The sequence below is a fragment of the Sus scrofa genome, chromosome 9 (assembly GCF_054392235.1).
Source record: "Sus scrofa isolate SSC_HxYL_T2T_F1_AM1 chromosome 9, Sscrofa_HxYL_maternal_Yorkshire_Landrace_v2.0, whole genome shotgun sequence".
NCBI classification, from domain to species: domain Eukaryota; kingdom Metazoa; phylum Chordata; class Mammalia; order Artiodactyla; family Suidae; genus Sus; species Sus scrofa.
The window spans coordinates 136,043,527-136,064,337 of NC_139391.1; the positions used below are offsets into that span (position 1 = coordinate 136,043,527).

Sequence of the window (20,811 nt, forward strand, 5' to 3'; positions counted from 1 at the left end):
AGGAATTCCCGTTGTGGTGCAGTGGAAACGAATCCGACTAGGAACCATGAGGTTGCGTGTTCAATCCCTGGCCTCACTCAGTGGGTTAAGGATCTGGCATTGCCGTAAGCTGTGGTGTAGGTCACAGATGCAGCTTGGATCTGGTGTTGCTGTGGCTGTGGTATAGGCCAGAGGCTACAGCTCTGATCAGACCCCTAGCCTGGGAACCTCCACATGCCACGGGTGCAGCCCTAAAAAGACCAAAAAAAAAAAAAAAAAATTGAAATACTTTACTAAGGGGTCCTAAGGAAAAAATGAAAGAGCACTTGCAACTTCTGGTGAGATGTAGCTTTGGGCTTACCATCTTAAATGGAGACTTTTGCTAATCCATTTAAGTCTGCAAGAAACAAATGGTCTTTGCACCAGAAAACATCTTACCTACGACCCTACCCTTTGGTGACGATCACAAAACACAGCTACAAAGAATACCACTACCATTAAAAGTGCCATTCTTTTCGGTCTTTTTTAGGGCCACATTGCAGCATATAGAGGTTCCCAGGCTAGGGGTCAAATTGGAGCTGTAGCTGCTGGCCTATGCCGCAACCATAGCAATGCCAGATCCGAGCCACATCTGCAACCTACACCACAGCTCTCAGCAATGCTGGATCCTTAACCCACTGAGTGAGGCCAGGGATCGAACCTGCATCCTCTTGGATTCCAGTCGGGTTTGTTACCGCTGAGCCACAATGGGAACTCCCAAAACAGCCACTCCTGTCAATCAAAATCTTATGTTTTCAGAGTTTATAAATCATTACTATAAACTTAAGTTACTAGCAACATCACACATAATCCAATGGTCAGGGAGTTAAAGGAAATAATGCATGTCAAGTGGCTTCGGAGGACACGAACATTCACAAGTAAATACTAATTTTTATACTTCCTCTTTCCTTTCTAGCACTGAAATTCTAGGACTCTAAGATGTTAACAGTAACAGATTCATGGTATCTTAAAGTTTATTAGAGCAATTTTAAAGTAAAGTGTTACGTACCTACCTCCAGAGTACAATCAGTTAGCCCTGGCTAATAGTAGTAGGGTCAGGAGTCTTTTTAGAAGAGGTGAAATCAAATATAAGTCTTGAAAGAAGAATAAGCTTTCTCTGAATATGTGAGAGAGGAAGAAATTCAGAGTGGAGAGAAAGTTTATTATGCTTGGGTCAAAGACTTGATGTGCACCATTGTCCTAAATAGAAAACCATCTTCAAAGATTTGTTTTATTATTTTGATATGTGGGTCAACACATTTTAAATAAATAAAGGACAGATTCATTCAAAAAGAGAGTTACTGAGAACCAATTGTTCAGTGAGCACCATTGGAAACGATGAAATTACAATCTAGAGAGCTGTCTACATAATTAACAAACTCTCATTTTAAATTCCCACTTTTCATGAAAAATACTATTTGAAGAAGACACCTTGGCCTGACTTAACCTTGGACAAACCTAGTTTTGAATGCTCACAGAAATAATCTCAAGGAATTCAAAGGCAGCAAAGAAATTCAATCCAGATTTAGTAATTATTCCTGAGGTAACGTATTACCTCAAGGCCAGATGTGATTGTAAACAAGCCATTAAAGACTACTAAAAGAAGAACATGAATATAATGACCAGTTCTGTTGCAGAGTTCACAAATATCCATCTATAGAATGAATTTAAAAACAAAAACCTCTGTTCTAAAGTTACATAAATACATACTTGTCGATTAGGATTTAAAAAAATAAATCAAACTAATGACTATAACTCATGAATTCAAAAGGACCAAATCTTGAACAATTTTGAGTGGTACTGAAGATGACAGGCTCTGGAGACCTGATTCTTTACAACTAAATAGTGACCCCCTCCCCCCCGCAACCTGCCTCACTGCCTACAAACATCCAAACACCAACCAGTGGCCTGGAGGCTTAGTAACTGTCCCTATTTACCCCTCCACTTCTACTTCTTCTTTTTTTTTGCTTTTTAGGGCCACACCTGCTGCATATGCAAGTTCCCAGTCTAGGGGTCGAATGGGAGCTGTAGCTGCCAGCCTACACCACAGCCACAGCAACGCAAGATCTGAGCTGCATCTGCAACCTACAACACAGCTCACTGCAACACGGCAATGCCGGATCCCTGACCCACTTTGTGCAATGCCGGATCCCTGACCCACTTTGTGAGGCCAGGGATCGAACCCGCATCCTCGCAGATACTAGTCAGATTTGTTTCCGAATGGGAACTCCACCCGTCAACTTCTGTGACCTGACCACACACACTTCATGGAGCAGTCCAATAAGCTACTTTCGTATCCTTATTGTCCTAGGTTATTTCCAACATGAACTTGTTATGCTTTCCACAACACTCATTTGGAAAAGCCTATTCTTTCCTCAACATACAACCTAAGCCCCTGGGGTTATGCGCACATTCTTCAAGGAATATGAGTTTTCAGAGAATTAATTTCTAGATACTCAACTTCCATATATATGCATTTCTAAAACTGACCCGTGTGCAATGGTAGAAGCTCTTCCCCCTTTCTTCAATATCTTTCTTCCAGTTTTCAAAAGAAAGGCATTTCCGGAGTTCCCATCGTTGTGGCTCAGTGGTTAACGAAGCCGACTAGCACCCATGACGACAAAGGTTCAATCCCTGGCCTCACTCAGTGGGTCAAGGATCCAGCGTTGCCGTGAGCTGTGGTGTAGGTTGCAGACGCGGCCTGGATTCTGTGTTGCTATGGCTCTGGAGTAGGCTGGCAGCCACGGCTCTGACTGGACCTCTAGCCTGGGAACCTCCATATGCCACAAGTGCAGCCCTGAAAAAGACAAAAAAAAAAAGAAAGGCATTTCCATGCCCCAATCTAACACCTTGCACAGACCAAAGGTACAAAAACTTCCTTTAATAAAGGCATCATAACACTCAAATCTACTTAATTAAAAGACAAACTTTCAAGTAGTTTTTATTTTGCTTATTTATTGAAATTAGTAATCCATAGTTTCTTCTTAAAGTTTTATTGAAGTATAGTTGATTTACAATGTTGTGATGATATCCGCTGTTCAACAAAGTGATTTAGTTATACATGTACACACATCCATTCTCTTTCAGAGTCTTTTCCCTCATAGATGATCACAGACTATTGTGCAGAGTTCTGTGCTATATAGCAGTTCCCATTGGTCAATCATTCCATAGATCTCAGTATGGATGGTAATCCTTACTGTTCTGATCAATTACATCTTACTGTGGGTGAAAAAGTTGCTTGTCATAAGAGTAAACAAAGGATGTTGCCGCCAGCTAGCCTGCAGCCTCTACAGCCACCCCCATGTACCTGAGGGAATTCAAGATGCTGAAAAGGAGGATAGATAGGTAAGGTGCATACCAAAGGGATGATTACAATGAGCCCAGACTCTTGCCTCTTCCTTTACAGAGAAAACTACTAAATGTATTCCTTTGAGATGTCTGGTTTTCCTTAGTTAACAGTAATCCTTTGCTGTTTCAACCACCTGGTTTTTGTTGTAAAACTCCTATATATTCTGACTTCTGCCTCACCTCTATGGAGCAGTCCTGCAGAGCTGAAAGGCTATCTTTTGGGCTAAGCCTTAAGTTTTGTTTACCAAATAAAACATAATTCTCAGCCTTTAGGTTATGCATCTTTTTCCCAGTAGATACTACTAATAATTGTAATGATACATTAACTCAAGTTTTAACACCTACAGCCTTATGATCTCAGAGAACATCAATTTAAATACACTTTTTTTTACACAGAGAGAAGATAGGATGATCAATAAAATGACTTTTCAAGCTTAAAATAAAATTATATTAGGATAAATCCTATGAGAGAAATAAAATGGAAATAAAATCAAGGGGCAAAAACAATTATTAGAATATCTAACAGTTAAAGAGTTTTGTTCATATTTTTAAAAATGATTATCAAATCACTATAGTATTTATAGCCTCTTAGATAAATCTTAAAGACCGACGGAGCTTTTTTTTTTTTTTAAAAAAGGTCAACATTCAAAATATGGCCGGAAATTGTATCCTTTGCATCTGTTTAAATTTATGATAAAAACTTTTAGATACCAATTTAAAAGTACACAGAAGAGTTACCAGTTTCTAAAAGGAAGATCACTGGCAGCAATGTGGAAAGTAAACTGGAAAGAGAAACTTAAGAGGCCATTTGGGAGACTTCTTATAGCTGAGACAAGACGGTGTAAGGATGCATCCTAAGGAAATACCGTAGGACAGATCCAAGATATGATGAAGAGGAAAAATCAGTGGGGACACAGAGGATGAAAGATTCAACAGATTTTAAAGGGAAATTCTCTGAATGTGAGTAATTTCTTGAGGAAAATAGAGGAATTTTGATTGACTCTCAGGTCAGATTAAAATAATAAGACCATTCCTAAAAGTAGGTAATATAACAGGTTTGGGGAAAAAGTGACCCCCCAGTTTTTGAATATTTGAGTTTGAGATGTTTATGAGACTGACCAACAGGATGAAGTTACTCCTACTAGTAACAGGAATGGATGTAAAGTATAGGGAATGGGAGGCTGTAGATAGCAGTGCAAGAAACCTCAATTACAGCTATGATCACTCATAAGAGTATAGGTAGAAAGAGCAAAGGGGCCTAGGATGGAACAACCTCCTGGAAGAGTACAGAAGAATCTCCTATTAAGCCCAGTGCATGATATATCACAATGAGTGAATGAGTGCCTAACACAATGCAATGAATGAGTGTTTTGAGGCTCAGGATGGGCTCACCCAAAACATGTCACCATGGCATATTGATTATTTTGAAAAGAAGTTGCTTGAGAAGCGGCTGATGCGAAACCCTGACCCTTCTGTCTCCCTGAAAAGGAAGAAACAAATCGCTCATACGAAAGGTGTACTCCTTGCAACTGGAGGTAGAAGGACATCCTTATGTCAGAGACAGGGGATTCAGAGCTGAGAAGCCCGTATAAACAAACTTCGTTACTTCTTTTAATTTACTACCTCAAGCCCAAACTCTGAATCTTCACTTATTAAGCACCAAAAACCTAAGTTTCTTTGTCCTGTCAATTCCTTACACATTTACTGGGTTTTTTTTTTTTTTTTTTTTTCTGGTCTGAAAAGTATAAATGCTGCCTGCTTTGGCCACTTCTCAGGTCCCATTTTTATGAAACCTCCATGCATATGCATTAAAATTTGCTTCTTTTTCCATGGTTAATCTGCTTTGTGTCAATTTTATTATTCGTTCAGCTACAAGAACTCAAGAGAGGTTGAGGGGAAAATTTCCCACTCCCCAGTAAATATCTGTGAATCAGAGAGAAAGGGGAAAAGTAGACAGAATGTAGAATCAGGAGAAAATATGTTACAAAATAAAGGCTAAATGTAAATAGCTTGCTCCAAGTCAAGCAGATAAGTAAGGACTGGAGGTGGAACTAAATCTCAAAGTTTAAAGACAGAGCTCTAACTACCGTGCTGTAGTGACACTCACGACACAGTATAGAAAAGTTACTTAAGCAAGGCTGCAGGAGAGAAAGGCATTTAGAGTATAATTAAAAAGTCTAAAAGGCAGGAAGTTGAGGAGCTACTCCCCAGCCTCCTTCTCAATATCCTTTTCCTAGACCTATGCCTTAAATATAAAAAGTTCCCTTCTCAGATTGTTTTCTTCTTGTTTTCCACATGATTTCAAGGGGGAAGGAAGACCTAGTTTATCTTTAAATGAATGAGATTTCATTTGTATCCATGCTTAGTCTGTCTGGGTAGTAACTCCCTTATCAGAAACTAAGAAGAAAGTTTCAGGTTGATGATACCAAACTTAAACTCAAAATTCTCATTGCCAATGTTTTAACCTAAGGGACTTAAAGAACTGGAGAGAACAAGATAGATATCTAGATACTAATACGGCAATAGTTCCAAGTTACATCGTTAAAGTTAAAAACGAGACAAAACATTTTTACCCCATTTCTGTAAATAACAATTATTACCTCTGACATTGAAAAACATCTGGATTAAGATATTTCAATCTATTCATAGCCGTCATTTCTGGGACATACGCTCATAAGCATTTTTCGCTCTGTAATTACGGATTTTTGTGCCCATGTGTTAATCGGGAGGAAAAAAATTTGACCATGCTAAAAGCAGATGTGCTATCTTCTCTGCTTGACGGAGTTCCCTAACAGCGGGTCATTTTCACTGGTGTACACAGCAAATAGTCGGGCTCACTAAGGTTCTACCACAAATGAATGAATTCACCAATGAATATGAGTCCGGACGGCCTCGCGTAGCTGCTGCGAGAACCACACCTACTCAGATGCACGCATTTTCCACTTAATGAGCAAAATGGACACAGGCCGTAATGGAGGCCAGTGAACTCAACGTCCCTCCCTCCGTCAGGCCACAGTCCTGACCGAAAAAGTCCCGATTACGACGGAACGTGTCTCGAGGGCCCGCAAGTGCAGCTTTCCTCGGTACTCCTCGCCTCCGCGAACTCGCTCGGCTGCGGGAGAACCCGGCGGCTGGGAAACGGCATCGGCGTGGGCACTGGTCTGAGGTGCTGTTACGGGGGAGGTGGATCCGCCGGCCAAAGGCAGCGGTTAGGGCCGTTACTCACCACTCCTTGGGACGCCAAATTGGGGCTGGCGGAGCACCGAACTGAAGAGCATCTGGGCCGGAGGGAAAGGCTCAAGTGAAGGAAAAGCCGCGGAAAAGCCCCCCGATGCAGCAGAAACCGTCTCTTGCGCCCTTCAGAACACGACGAGTTATTGCCTCCAACTCCCGCCACTGTAAGCCCCGGCCACCAAACTCCCCGCCAAACTGACGTCACGCCCTCTGATTGGCTCCCGCCGCGGCGTCCGGGCGCGTCCGAGTCACTTCCCCCTTCGAGTCTCCGCCTCCTTTTCTCCCAGCCGCGGGAACCTAGAGTTCCAGAGCTCCCTGAGCGCCTGCGCGGGGGGCCGCAGAGGCGCCGGCGAACGGCGGGGAGGCCTGGGCGCATGCGTAACTCGGCTCGGCAGAGCGCGGAGGAAAAATCCGCGAGAAGGTGGTGGAAGAAGATGGCGGGGCTGAGGCAGAGTTTGCAATCTTTCTGAATAGGCTAGTCGAGTAACTATACGGATCATGGCGTCAAACTCAACGAAGTCTTTTCTGGCAGATGCTGGCTATGGCGAACAGGAGCTGGATGCTAACTCTGCCCTTATGGAATTAGACAAAGGTATGCGAAAGAGCGGGCGAAGCGGGTGGAACGGGTGTGGGGGGAACTGGCGCCACCAGGCGGTGGTAGCCTAGGAAGAGGCTGGGAAGGCGCATGCGCACATCTTCCCTGGGCGGGGCAGGCGCGGGTGCTTGTGCTTTTGGTAAGGCATTTGCAGCTTGGGGAGGTTGTTCCTGAAAATTGCAGCGTTGCCGGATGGGGCTCACACACGCTGAAAAAGTAGAAAACTCCAGTGATGGGCCCGTCTTGACCGCTTGAGGGCACAGTCCCCCGATTTTCCGAGCAGTTTCTAAAAATGCTACATTGAAATTGAGAAATTAGTTTTCATTATAGTCGATCGAGACCAGGTCTTCACCAAAAGAGTGCTGAATAATAACCTTGGACCGATTTTATTGCGATTCACTTGATTTCTGTAACTGTTACCTGCCAGTTACTACGCAGGTTAAATAGGGACAAGTCCATCCGAAAAGCACAGCCCTTGCTCATTCTGTGCAGACAGATTCCACGAGTTCTATTTCCTTACGGGCGTGGGAGGGATGGTGGGTGGTGGAGTCGGCTGGGCAAGGGTGAAGTGGGGGTTGGGAGCTTGGTGTAGTAGAAGGAGCTTTAGGTAGACGGAGTTGAATTTTAATTCCGCTGATTTTATGATGACGGACAGGTGACCTAACTTCACCTAACCTTGGTTTTTTTTCTCTGCAAAGTGGGTAAAGTACCATTGAGCTGGCAAGATTGTTGTCAATATTAAGTGATTTAATGATGTGCAAGAGAAGTCTTTATTAAATGCAGAAAAAAAATTGCCTTACCCATACATATGGGAGGCAGGGGGAGATCTTTGTCAGTAAAAAACTCAAGTATTAAAATGAAACTTTTGTTCAGTGTACTTAAATGCTTTTTATTGAATGGGGGAAACATCTGGCATACATTAATTTTTGTGTGTAAAAAACAAGAATTGGACTAGCAGAACGCTCTTCCTTTAAGTCCAATCGGAGTCACTTCCCAGCTCTCTGACTTGGTCACTACATTGACTTTAGGGGGGTACTCTTTTTGTTTATTTGTTTTGTTTGGTTTTGACCTGTAAACATTTAAAGTGGGTTGGTCTGAATAAGTGTTTTAAACTTTAAAAAAAGCTTTTAACTCCTTTTGATCAACATAAAACAGTTACAGCGCTCCATTGAGATTTTCATTTGGTTGAGTCACAGTATCTTCAGTACCTCTCCACCAGCCAAGAAAATGTTGAGCTTTGCTTTCACTTACCTGTATGATAGGGCTTTTTACCTCTGAATTACAAAACCATAGCATTACATAATCTTTCCCTCCCCATTCTGACAATTCCTTCCTTAGTCCCCAGTGAGAGTTGCCAGTCTGGATATCTAATGATCCTACTGATTTTAAAGACATTGCCTACCACTCTAGTCCAGGTGGGCTCATCCCGTAACGAGAGTAGAACAGTGGTGTAGAGCAGAATCGAGATGGGGCGCTGAAGAAGGGAGAAATCTGGAATCGTTTAATTCCTAAAAACTTGCAGTTGTGGTAAAAAATAAATGAAACACAATTTTTCCTTCTTATAAGTAGAAATAGAACTATTTCCTATCTGTAAGAAATTTATAGGTAACTATTGCTTGTTTAACTCAGGTGTAAACCAGGTATTAGTGGACAAAACAGCTTTAAGAAGCTCACACTCTTAACAGAAGAAGGCAGACAGGGCTAGATCAAATATGACCTTATTCGGACAAGAAGTTAGGATTTTATGCCAAGTGCATTGGGAAAACATTGAAACTTTTTATGCAGGACTGACTTACATTTTTAAAGATCACTTTAGCTCCTATGTAGAGATCTTTCTGCCTTCCCTTTTTTAAAGTTTTAAGCTAATAACCATGCTGCCCAAGCTGTGAAGATGGCATATATAAACAGAGTCGTGTCATAATCAAGCACAGCTTACATATATTTGACATTTCATAATACACACAATCATTTCTATAACATAGGCATTACAGAGGACTCTCAGGTACATTAGTGTAACATTTTCACTAATGTAACTTCTACCTTGTCAGTCTAAAGATTTTTAAGTCAGCTGATGGGAAGTTGTCCCAATGATTTAGGAAAACTTAGCTAGGTGTCTGGGTGAAAAGGAGAGTCTCCCCTAAGTGACACCACTCAGCCTGTTGGCCTTGGGAAGGATGAGATCAAAGAGCCAAGAGGAAGAGAGTGGTTCCCTTTCTTGCACCTGGGCGGTGAGAAGGGGGAAAGGTAGAGGGTGGAGTTGCCGCTTGAGGTGTTGGTGAACTTCATGCCGCAGGAAAATCTTGATGGTGTGTTCAATGCAAAATTTACTTACAAAATTGTAAATCAGTGCAACTGTCTGTTCTCCCTTATTTTCCTCTTAGATGCCATCCCCTCACCTATATTCCAAAACATCCAAATTCTCAGACTGCAAAAGAGACCACAGGTTGTTTTTACACTACCCATGTTGGCACAGATGTAGTTGTGTTGTGATAAACATGAGTCCTTGGAAGGATCCCCATATCCTCAACTAAAAAGAGAAGCCTCTGCAGCCACATTTATACCAAGCGACTAAGTTTATGCTATAAGTGATTCAGGAGTGGACATGTGACCTACACTGAGTCAATCAAATTCTTTGTCCTGAGAGTCTGTACTGCCAGACCACACTTAGTCTGATAGTGTGGCAAAGTAGACATGTACAATGTTGTAGAACTGAGAGTTTTTAAGGTCAGACACTTAATAACTCAAAACCACATAAAAACCAGCATTAGAAAAGACTGATACTTACAGCCTGGTTGGTGGTCCTGTTCTCGGAGAGACAGCAGTGAGGGATGGCTTGAAGTGAGATCTTCATTCTCTGCTCAGGAATTGAACCTGGGCAGCATGGACAAAAACCAGGAATCCTAGCCAGTAGACCAGCTAGAGGCTAGAAGCAGAATTGCCTGACTCTTGCCCCCTGTTGAAAGCAGGACTGTTTCAAGGAGGCAAAGACTATAAAAACAGGTACAAAGATTATTGTTAGAGACACAGTACAGCAAAAGGGAAAGCACACAGAGAAGCAGTCTGTCTACCTATGGCAGAAACAAAGCAGTAATGCACCCTGAAAGGAGGAGAGCTGGTGTGGGCCATCCGCTGAGTGAGGAACGTGCCAGGAGATGATTTAAATCACTTATACCAGGCAGTTCTTCCAGGCCTTTGTTTTCCTTTCACCAATTCTCTTGTTTCCTTTCTCACACCTGACAACTCCACACTCTCCCCGATGTGTGTGTGCATCTTTTGGCCAAGACATATTCCAAAGCAGAGGGTGCTGGGATGGTACAGGACTTACTTACTACGTCCCGGTGTGCCTTCCCTTTCTGACCCCTAGGAGTCTTTCTGCACGTAGGTGGCTGGGGAGCTCTCCTTGACCCCAGGAGTGATTGAAGTGGCCATCTTATCTTTCCCCTCCAGCGGAGCTCAGCTCCCACCCTTAACTTTCTCCTTGAGGTGGCAAAGAGAGGCAAGGCCCAATTTACTCAGCCTAACAAGGCCTGGCTGTTCTAGTCCAGGGGCCCATCCCCCTCTTAACTCAGCCCCTTAATGGGCTATGAGCTGATCCCAAAATCCAAGGCCCTTCCTCACTTCTTGGATTCAGTTCTATGGATTTTGAGTTCAAAATCCATAGACTTATTTTTCTGTATGGGTAAGAGCTACTATCTTGTAATTTAAAAAGTGAGTTATATATTCCTGAAAGTTGATAACTCATAAAATGAAATTGACTTCTTTATGATTCTGAATCAGTCTGCTCTGTACATACTGCCCAGTAGTGCATCCATTACTCTGTCTGTTCACAGAGTTCATGGGAGTAATGGGTGCTTTATAATTAACACATTATCCGTTGAGTTGACCGTTATATCCGTTGTTTCTATTCCTCCTTTTTAAATATAATTCGCTGAGACATTACTATTATCAGTTTATTAAGGTGTGGATTGTTAGGGTACCTTGGAATAATGTGTTATATACCTGTGTTTGTATTTCTCCTCTCCCCTCACGCTCATTTTTTTTTTTTCTTTTTTTGCTTTTTAGGGCTGCACCTGCGGCATATGGAAGTTCCCAGGCTAGGGGTCGAATCAGCTGCATCTACAACCTACACCACAGCTCACGGCAAAATCAGTGCTGGATCCTTAACCTAATGGGTGGGGCCAGGGATTAAATTTGCATCCTCATGCACACTAGTCAGGTTCATAATCCGCTGAGCCACAATGGGAACACCCCCCCCATTTTTAATGTATTTAAGGTGTTATGGTTCCATTTTGAATCATCCTCACCCCTTAGCCAAAGCAAATGTATACCACAAATTCTCCTAAAATGGGCTTGCATGGTAATGTGTATTAGCAGTTTTCTTTGTAGTGGATATTAGTCGTATTGGTGGTCACTTGGCATCTTGTGAACATTCTCCTCTGCTTGGGGAATGGGATACATCACAAGCCCTGTCTCATCCCAGTGGACGCAAACACGTAAGTTGCCCTTTTAAGGGTGCAGGATGTGACCTAGGCTCTGCCCGTCAGACGGACCTCCTCCAGGCTCTGTGATTCAGTTTAAAGATGCAAGGCAGAGTCAAAGCACACACTCCCAGTTCCCTTCCCCGGCAGCAGCAGTGGCTGCAGCATTCGTTGTATGCAGTAGCTGCAGCAATGGCTACAACACTGCTAGATGGCAGGAGAGCTAATTCTAGCATCTGGTGTTTCCCAGAAACAGCAGTTTTCCTCATGTAATTAGTTTGGCAGTGTGGAGTTAGGTGTTCTTAGGCGTTTACCCTTGAAATTGTTTATTACTTAAAAAAAAAAAGCCTAGGAGTTCCCGTCGTGGCGCAGTGGTTAACGAATCCGACTAGGAACCATGAGGTTGCGGGTTCGATCCCTGCCCTTGCTCAGTGGGTTAACAATCCGGCGTTGCCGTGAGCTGTGGTGTAGGTTGCAGACGCGGCTCGGATCCCGCGTTGCTGTGACTCTGGCCTAGGCCGGTGGCTACTACAGCTCCGATTCAACCCCTAGCCTGGGAACCTCCATATGCCACGGGAGCGGCCCAAGAAATAGCAACAATAACAACAACAACAAGGGGAGCGGCCCAAGAAATAGCAACAATAACAACAACAACAAAAGACAAAAGACAAAAAAAAAAAAAAAAAAGCCTAATTTTCTGCCCAGTAACCTGGAGTTAGCTTCTGTTGCTAGTAGCTGAGAACTCTGAATGATGCATGCTACCTAGAAATGTGTGTTATTTTGAAAACCTGATTAATGTATCACAAACCTCAGGTTTACATAATTTATGTTCTTCTTTGGTTCCTTGAAATTTGTCATCCCTTAGAATTACAGCTCTCTGAAATCGCATTCAGATATCTCTTCTTTCATCTTAACCTCTCTCCTCTAGTTGCGAGAAATGCATTTTAGCAGAATAGGAACAGATTATTAGGATCTTAAGCTCATCTGTGAAGTTTACCCGCTATTGTTTCTTAGGCAAGTTGCATAACTCTTCTTTGCTTGTGTCCTCATCTTTAAAACGGGGACAATAATAATACCTACCTTCTGAGAGCATAGAGTTTAATACATGTGAAATGCTCATTAGAGTGTCTGGCATCATCGCAATCACCATCATGGTGAGCTGCTTGGTGTTTTGTTTTGTCTTTTTAGGGCTGCACCCGAGGCATATGGAGGTTCCCAGGCTGCAGGTCGAATTGGAGCTGTAGCCGCTGGCCTACACCAGAGACCCAGCAACGCCAGATCCATAACCCACTGAGCAAGGTCAGGGATCAAACCTGCGTCCTCATGGATACTAGTCAGATTCGTTTCCACTGCCCGAGACGGGAACTCCAATTAACTGCTGTTTTAACCATTTATTTTCTTTTTTTTTTTTTTTTTTTTTTTTGTCTTTTTGCTATTTCTTGGGCCGCTCCCGCGGCATATGGAGTTTCCCAGGCTAGGGGTCTAATCGGAGCTGTAGCCGCCGGCCTACGCCAGAGCCACAGCAACACAGGATCCGAGCCGCGTCTGCAACCTACACCACAGCTCACGGCAACGCCGGATCGTTAACTCACTGAGCAAGGGCAGGGACCGAACCCGCAACCTCATGGTTCCTAGTCGGATTCGTTAACCACTGCGCCACGATGGGAACTCCTTAACCATTTATTTTCATTCAGACCTCAGTAGACTCACCTCTCTTCTTCTCTTACCTGCCAGTCCCTTGCTGTTTTACTTCTTTATCCAGCTTAGATTTCATGGTCTCTCAATTCATTGGCTCCATTAATTTCTTCCCAGTATTTTAAATTCTCATCCAAGGTTCTATTCTAGTCATGTGTGCCCAAAGGCAGCCAAACATCGCTAGGGAAAGTCGTGCCTCAGAGTACCTGCTGTTATTAGAAATGATACAAACCCCCTGAATTGGCCTTCAACACAAACCTACAGTGTTTCTCTGGTCAAGACACTCCTACCTTCTTCATGACACTTCAGATCTTTACATTTTTCAAAAAAAAAAGCCAAAAATCCTGGGTTTTATGTGAAATATCATTTCATTTTGAAATTTGACAGTGGATTCAAAACCTTTAAACACGTTGTCTCATAAAATTCTTCCGAGGGCCAGATTGAGCAGCCTCCTGGTGTTCTAACTGCAGCCTGGGCAGGCCAGTCAACTAAGATAAATGGCAGAGGGTAACCTGAGGATTTACTTACCTGCCTACCTTCTCAAAGCAGCGAAACAGATGCCTGGGCTGCTGCCCCAGAGATCTGATCAGTTTGGAGAGGAGGGAACCCTAGTATAGATATTTCTGAAATTTTTCACAAATGGTTCTAATGCAGAATCAGAGCTGATAAACCACTAACCTAGCAAAATGTTCTGCACATGTTAAGTGCAAAATAAGTTTAGAATAATGAATGTCACTGCTGCCAAGTAAATTTTGACTGAATGAGCAATTTACTGACAGTTTATTTTATTTCTCCCTGGTCTACCTGCCTGCAACTGGATTAAGCACTCTTTAACTCCAGGCACTGAAAAGGAAGAGATCCCTGCTACTTTGGTGGGAGAATGAAAAGCAGAATGTAGAAATAGCAGTCATACCCCTCCACAGTGCTCTCATAGAGACTCTTTTCTTTTCTTTTTTTGCTTTTTAGGGCCGCACTCGTGGCATATGGAGGTTCCCAGGCTAGGGGTCCAATCAGAGCTACAGCTGCTGGCCTCTGCCGCAGGCACAGGAATGCAAGATCTGAGCTGCATCTTCGAGCTACACCACAGCTTACAGCAATGCCAGATCCTTAACCCACTGAGCAAGGCCCGGGATCGAACCCACAACCTCATGGTTCCTAGTTGAATTCACTTCCGCTGCGCCACGACAGGAACTCCTCATAGCAGCATTCTTAAGATTATTGGTCTTTTGATCAAGACATTCTTCCTCAAATTGGTTGTCGCTAGCCACAGAAATAAAGTGAATGATTCCTCTTAAACTTCTCTAAGAGCAAGATCTGACTGTGCTGAGCTGACTCTTTGCGGGTGCTTGGCTTATACTGGCATTAAAATTGGCCTAGAGCAAGCAAGCCGGGTATCATACTGCCTCAGCCTAGAACTGTTGCTAAATCTTAGGCCTTAATGCATTTCTCTCTTCTCTTGCTCTCCAGCTTCTGACCTTCTGAGCCAGCCTAGCTTCTCATTTCTTCTCATATCATTTTCTGATTTCAGAAAATAAGCAAGAAATGTACTATTCTTTAGCTCGTTTTCCCTGATGGCCCTGTTACAGGAATGAGGGTCTCTTTTACCCTAAATAAAATGTGACAGCACTAGAGAAACCAACATATTTCTCTGACCAGATTCAAAATTATCATAGGTACATTTTGAATCAGCATGTTTAGGAGTTCCCATTGTGGCTCAGTGGTTAACAAATCTGACTAGGTGGAGTTCCTGTCGTGGCGCAGTGGTTAACAAATCCGACTAGGAACCATGGGGTTGCGGGTTCGGTCCCTGCCCTTGCTCAGTGGGTTAACAATCCGGCGTTGCCGTGAGCTGTGGTGTAGGTTGCAGACGCGGCTCGGATCCTGTGTTGCTGTGGCTCTGGCGTAGGCCAGTGGCTGCAGCTCCGATTAGACCCCTAGCCTGGGAACCTCCATATGCTGTGGGAGCGGCTCAAGAAATAGCAAAAAGACAAAGACACACACACACACAAAAAAAAAATCTGACTAGGAACCATGAGGTTGTGGGTTTGATCCCTGGCTTTGCCCAGTGGATTAAGGATCTGGCGTTGCCATGAGCTGTGGTGTAGATCAAAGATGCGGCTCGTATCCTGCGTTGCCGATGCTCTGGCGTAGGCCAGTGGCTACAGCTCTGATTCGACCCCTAGCCTGGGAACCTCCATATACTGCAGGTGCGGCCCTGGAAAAGACTAAATAAATGAATAAATAAATCAGCATGTTTAAATAAACCACTGTGGCCTGTGGTTCTGTTTTTCAAGGGAAAGTAAGTCAAGTCATACTTTGTTGAGGAAATTCCCTGTCCATGGACTGCTTCCTTCTTTTTTCATCCCAACCAAGGTTAATTTATTGCAAAGAGAACTTTGCTGTCCTTTGCATCGCTCAGCTGAGAGAGAGAGAAGAGGAGACAGTCTTTTAACTGCTGTGGATTCTCCCGGGAGTCCCTTCCTCCAGCACAGGCTTGCAGGCAAACATGTCCTCTTGGCTGTTCTCTCGCCTCCATCCTCGAACTTGCCTTTCCTGTTCTCCCCTTCCCTTATGTCCTTTCACTGCCTCGTCTGTGTCTCTTGACCCCTTTTTCAAGGAGATAGGAGCCATTGCCAGTCACCTAGAATGTCCCTGTTGGCACTGTGCATTTAATGGGAAGAAGACTCCTGTAACTTCCAGTGGCAGTTCTTGTGCGTGGGGAAGTTGACGGGTGGGTGGAGGGAGAAGGGAACAGGCAAAGTAGGGATGTGTTCTAAATATCTGAACTAGAAATTAGGGTTCGTGTTGAATTAATCTTCCCATAGGAACTTCTAGTATAATTTGTTACTAGATTATGGAGTACTGTGAGTACTGCTAGTGCTTTTTTTTTTTTTTTTTAAATCTTATGAGGAAGAATGTTCCAAGTACCAAGTAACTAACATGAGTGCATTCGTGGAACTTAACTCTTTAGTAAGTTCTAGAAATTGCATGTGCAGATTTACTTTGTGGCTGTCTTCTGCATTGAAACAAAGTGGCCACCAGTAAAGAGCCTTCTGTCAACTGGGAATCAAAAGCGCAGAGGAAGAGCTGGGAGTTGAGTTTTAGTCATTGTCTTACTGAGGACCACAGCCTCAGAGGGGCCTTCCAGAGACCTCTGAGGAACTGCTGGGGTGGGGGGGGCAGGTGGGCATGTGATTTTGGCTGAGGCGTGTGTGCAGTCCAGCCAGCCTGCAGCTCGGTAGAAGGTTACTGCTTGGGAACAGATATCTCAGGTAATGATTTTAGTGCTTTCCCAAGTGAGAAGAGGCAAGAATCGGGGTTCATAAGAAGTTTTTTTTCTGAAATACAGCTACCTAAGGGCCTGCTTTGCCTGTTTTCCCTAAAGCACATAGTGCCTCGTCTTGCTTTGCATCCTGAATTCCTTTCCGAGTGTACAATAGGTCAGCGGCTTCATTCTTGTAGAACCGAAGGGCAAGTGACATTCCTTGTTTTACACCTCAGACATTTCCTTTGTCATTTTCTAACAACGAACATTTACTGAGCAGAGACATCCTAGGGTATTTATTCTTGTGCAGATATGATCAGCATTTTGTAAATTGCAAAATACCGAAAGAAATATTTGGCAGTTCCTGCTGTGGCTCAGCAGGTTAAGAATGCGAGGATATGGGTTCGATCCCTGGCCTCACTCGGTGGGTTAAGGATCCATGTTACTGCAAGCTGCAGCATAGATCATAGATGTGGCTCGGATCCAGTGTTGCCGTGGTCTACACCACAGCCACAGCTCTGATTGAACCCCTAGCCTGGGAACTTCCTTATGCCATAGGGGCGGTGATTAAAAAAAAAAATTAAATTGAAGGTGATGCTGTTAATTCTATATCAAGATATTCATTCTTAATGAATTTTAAGCCTTGAACATTAACTCCTTTTGTTTGTTGGGTTTTTTTAAAAATCAAGTTCAATGAGGTTTAATTTGCATATAGTAAAATAACCAAATGTGTGTAGTCCTGAAACCGCTACCACAGTCAAGATAGAGAAAAGCTTTTTCATCCGCAAAACTTGCCCTGTGCCTCTTTGTGGTCAGTCCCCTCTCTCTACCCCCTGGCACTCACTGATCTCCTTTCTGTCCGCATAGTGTCGCCTTTTCCAGAGTGCCATGTAAAACACAGTCAAACAGTGTATAGTCTTTTGGGCCTGACTTCTTTCACTTAGCGTCATGATTTTGAGACCCACCTATGCTGTTGAATTAATCAGTGGTTGGTTGCTTTTCATTGCTGAGTAAGCGGTCCATTGTATAGAGATACCACAGTTTGTTCATTCATTCCCCTTTTGATGGATACTTGGATTGTTTCTAGTTAGGGGCTATTGTGAATAAAGCTGCTGTGGATATTTGTGTTCCAATCTTTATACGGACATGTGTTTTCAGTTCACTTGGATACATATTTAGAAGTAGGATTGCTGAGTGTATGCTGAGTTTTATGTTTATAGGAAATGGCCAAACTTTTCCAAAGAACTGTATAGTTTTGCATTCCAACCAGCAATGTGGGAGAGTTTTAGTTACTTCATATTCTCATTAGCACAGTCTTTTAAAATTTTTTGCCGTTTGAGTGGCTGTGTCTGTTATCTTTTTGTGGTTATTAATGTACATTTCCCCGATGACTGACAGTGTTCAGCATCTGTTCCTGTGATTATATTTGCTGTCCATATTTCCTCTTTAATGAAATTTCTCTTCAAATGTTGCCCATGAAAAAAAATTGAATTGTCTGAAGTTCCCTTATAGCACAGCAGGTTAAGGATGCAGCATTGCTGCAGTCGTGGCACAGGTCACAGTTATGGCACAGGTTCTATCCCTGGCTGGGGAACTTCCACATGCCATGCGTGTGGCCAAAAAAAAATTGAGTTGTCTTATCATTGAGATAGAAGAACTATGGATGAAGCCCTTTATTTGTGTTCCATAGATAAATTTTCTTCTAGTATATGCCTTGTCTTTTTATCCTCTGAACAGTATACTTTGAAAATCAGAAGTTTTTAATTTTGACAAAGTTTAACTACCACTTTTTAATTTTATGGTTCATGCTTTTGTGTTTTATGTAAGAATTCTTTCCTTAATCCAAGCTTATAAAGATTTCCTCCGTATTTTCTCCTGTATGGTTTATAATTTTAGCTCTTACATCTAGATCTGTGGTTCACTTTGAATTAATTTTTGTATGTGGTGCAAATTAAAGATTGTTTCTTTATTTCCTTTCCTTTTTTCTCTTTATGGATATCTGGTTGTTCCAGAACCATTTGCTTAAAGTATCCTTTTCATACTAGGTTATCATCACCTTTTGTTATTAGATCATTGGTTTGAGACTTTTCTTCTTTCCTAACATAAGCATTTAATGTCATAGATGTTTCTTGAAGAACTGCTTTAGCTGCATGCCACAGATTATGCTTTCATTTTTATTCATTTCAAGATATTTTTCTAATTTCTTTTTTGGTTTCTTCTTTTACTTTCTCCCTTCTTTCCCTGATTTCATCTTCTTATTGATTATTTATAAGTGTGTTCCTTACTTTCCAAATATTTGGGAATTTGTAGGTATTTTTTTTCCTCTTTCTGAATTTTAATTTCATTATGGTCAGACAACATACCTAATGAGATTTCCTTCCTTTTAAATTTGTCGAGATTTGCTTATGTCTCTGAATATTCTATCAGCTCAACCTTTTTCATTATTGTGTCCAAAAGTGACACTTTACCAAATTACTGTTTCATATACCTTTTTTTTTTTTTTTTTTTTTTGTCTTTTTGTCTTTTGTTGTTGTTGTTGTTGCTATTTCTTGGGCCGCTCCCGCGGCATATGGAGGTTCCCAGGCTAGGGGTCGAAGCAGAGCTGTAGCCCCCAGCCTACGCCAGAGCCACAGCAACGCGGGATCCGAGCCATATCTGCAACCTACACCACAGCTCACGGCAACGCCGGATCGTTAACCCACTGAGCAAGGGCAGGGACCGAACCCGCAACCTCATGGTTCCTAGTCGGATTCGTTAACCACTGTGCCACGACGGGAACTCCTCATATGCCATTTTTATTTTTAAGAAGATAATGAGTTACAGTTGTACTTTACCTCATTGTTAAGAATGATTGTTATGTTACTTTGTAAATAATTTTACTCTGTCATGCTGTGTTGTATTTGCTGTTTTGACTATTGCAGCCGCAAATTCGTAAGCTGTTCCTCCCTCTGTGCGCTTTCCGTAGGTCTAAGATCTGGCAAACTTGGTGAACAGTGTGAAGCGGTTGTTCGCTTCCCCCGGCTCTTCCAGAAGTATCCGTTCCCCATTCTCATCAATTCTGCATTCCTGAAGTTAGCCGATGTCTTCAGGGTCGGGTAAGTCTTTCCAAAGCCTCGGTGTCCTAAAGTACTTTGTTCATGTTTCTTTATTTTATGTTGTGGTCTTGTATTCTTTTTGCCTTCGGGGACTTCCGTATGGTTCGTTATCAGTTTTGTGGATGCACAGGACACCTCGCAACACTTCTTGGTGCAAAACAGACGTGGGGGTGTAAGTCGGAGAGTACTTATTTCTTTGGGGGCTAACTCAAATTAAGACAACCTTAGGAGTTCCCGTCGTGGTGCAGTGGTTAACGAATCCGACTAGGAACCATGAGGTTGCGGGTTCGATCCCTGACCTCGCTCAGTGGGTTAAGGATCCGGCATTGCTATGAGCTGTGGTGTAGGTTGCAGATGCAGCTCGGGTCCTGCGTTGCTGTGGCTGTGGTGTAGGCTGTTGTCTACAGCTCCAATTAGACCCCTAGCCTGGGAACCTCCGTATGCCGTGAGTGCAGCCATAGAAAAAAGGGGAGAAAAAAAAAGACAACCTTAATATATTATTGTATATTTTGGAAATGTCTGTGGCTTTGTGCAGATCCTTTTGAGAAGTTTCTAATTTAACAGTTTTAGCATGAGATTACATGTCCCTGTGAAGTGCCTGAAACATGTAAACAAGCGTTGAATAAACACTTATATGTTTTTTCTCTCCGCCATTCTTTCTCCCACTTCTTCCCACAATTCTCAATGCACTCACGTACTTAGACACACACCACGTCCGACTTGGGAGGAAAGATGTAAAATTAGCTCGAGAGAAGGAAGACCGTCTCTCTCCTTGGTTATAATGTGATAGAGGAGATTGAGTCTGGCTCCAAGGCTTCTCTTTATGTTACTCCTGTTTTGGTGTCTTGCAGCAGGACTGCAGGTTTTGCTAACTGCTTATGCTTAGTGCTTATCTCATGTACAGTTGGCCCTCTGCATCCAAGGGTTCTGCATCCACAGGTTCCATCAACCACGGGTCAAAAATATTTGGAACAAAAATTCCAGAAAGTTCCAAAAAGGTAAAACTTGAATTTACTTTCTGCTGACAGCTATTTACATTGTATTAACAGTTACTGACATAGCATTTACATTGTATTAGGTCCG

At 42.8% G+C, this 20,811-nt stretch overlaps 2 protein-coding genes across 38 annotated transcripts in view; one reads left to right on the forward strand and one right to left on the reverse strand.

The window, feature by feature from the left end:
- The window catches only part of DTL (denticleless E3 ubiquitin protein ligase homolog), an 86,496-nt gene extending 79,709 nt beyond the window's left edge, over positions 1 to 6,787 (reverse strand). For all 13 annotated transcript variants that reach the window (XR_014816595.1, XR_014816591.1, XR_014816592.1 and 10 more), the window contains exon 1: positions 6,593 to 6,787. Coding sequence is in view for 2 of the 13 variants with exons in the window: in XM_084978098.1 (XP_084834224.1) it covers positions 6,593 to 6,644 (52 nt within the window). In the remaining 11 variants the exon portion in view is untranslated. The remainder of the gene's footprint in view (positions 1 to 6,592) is intronic.
- Positions 6,788 to 6,993: 206 nt separating this feature from the next.
- Positions 6,994 to 20,811, forward strand: part of INTS7 (integrator complex subunit 7) — a 95,311-nt gene continuing 81,493 nt past the window's right edge. For 14 of the 25 annotated variants that reach the window (XR_014816577.1, XR_014816580.1, XR_014816576.1 and 11 more), the window contains exons 1-2: positions 6,994 to 7,192; positions 19,599 to 19,728. Coding sequence is in view for 9 of the 25 variants with exons in the window: in XM_084978084.1 (XP_084834210.1) it covers positions 7,099 to 7,192; positions 19,599 to 19,728 (224 nt within the window). In the remaining 16 variants the exon portion in view is untranslated. Of the gene's footprint in view, positions 7,193 to 19,598; positions 19,729 to 20,632; positions 20,727 to 20,811 lie in introns of all 25 variants that reach the window. The other 11 variants (XR_014816586.1, XR_014816585.1, XM_084978090.1 and 8 more) reach the window with 2 other exon arrangements.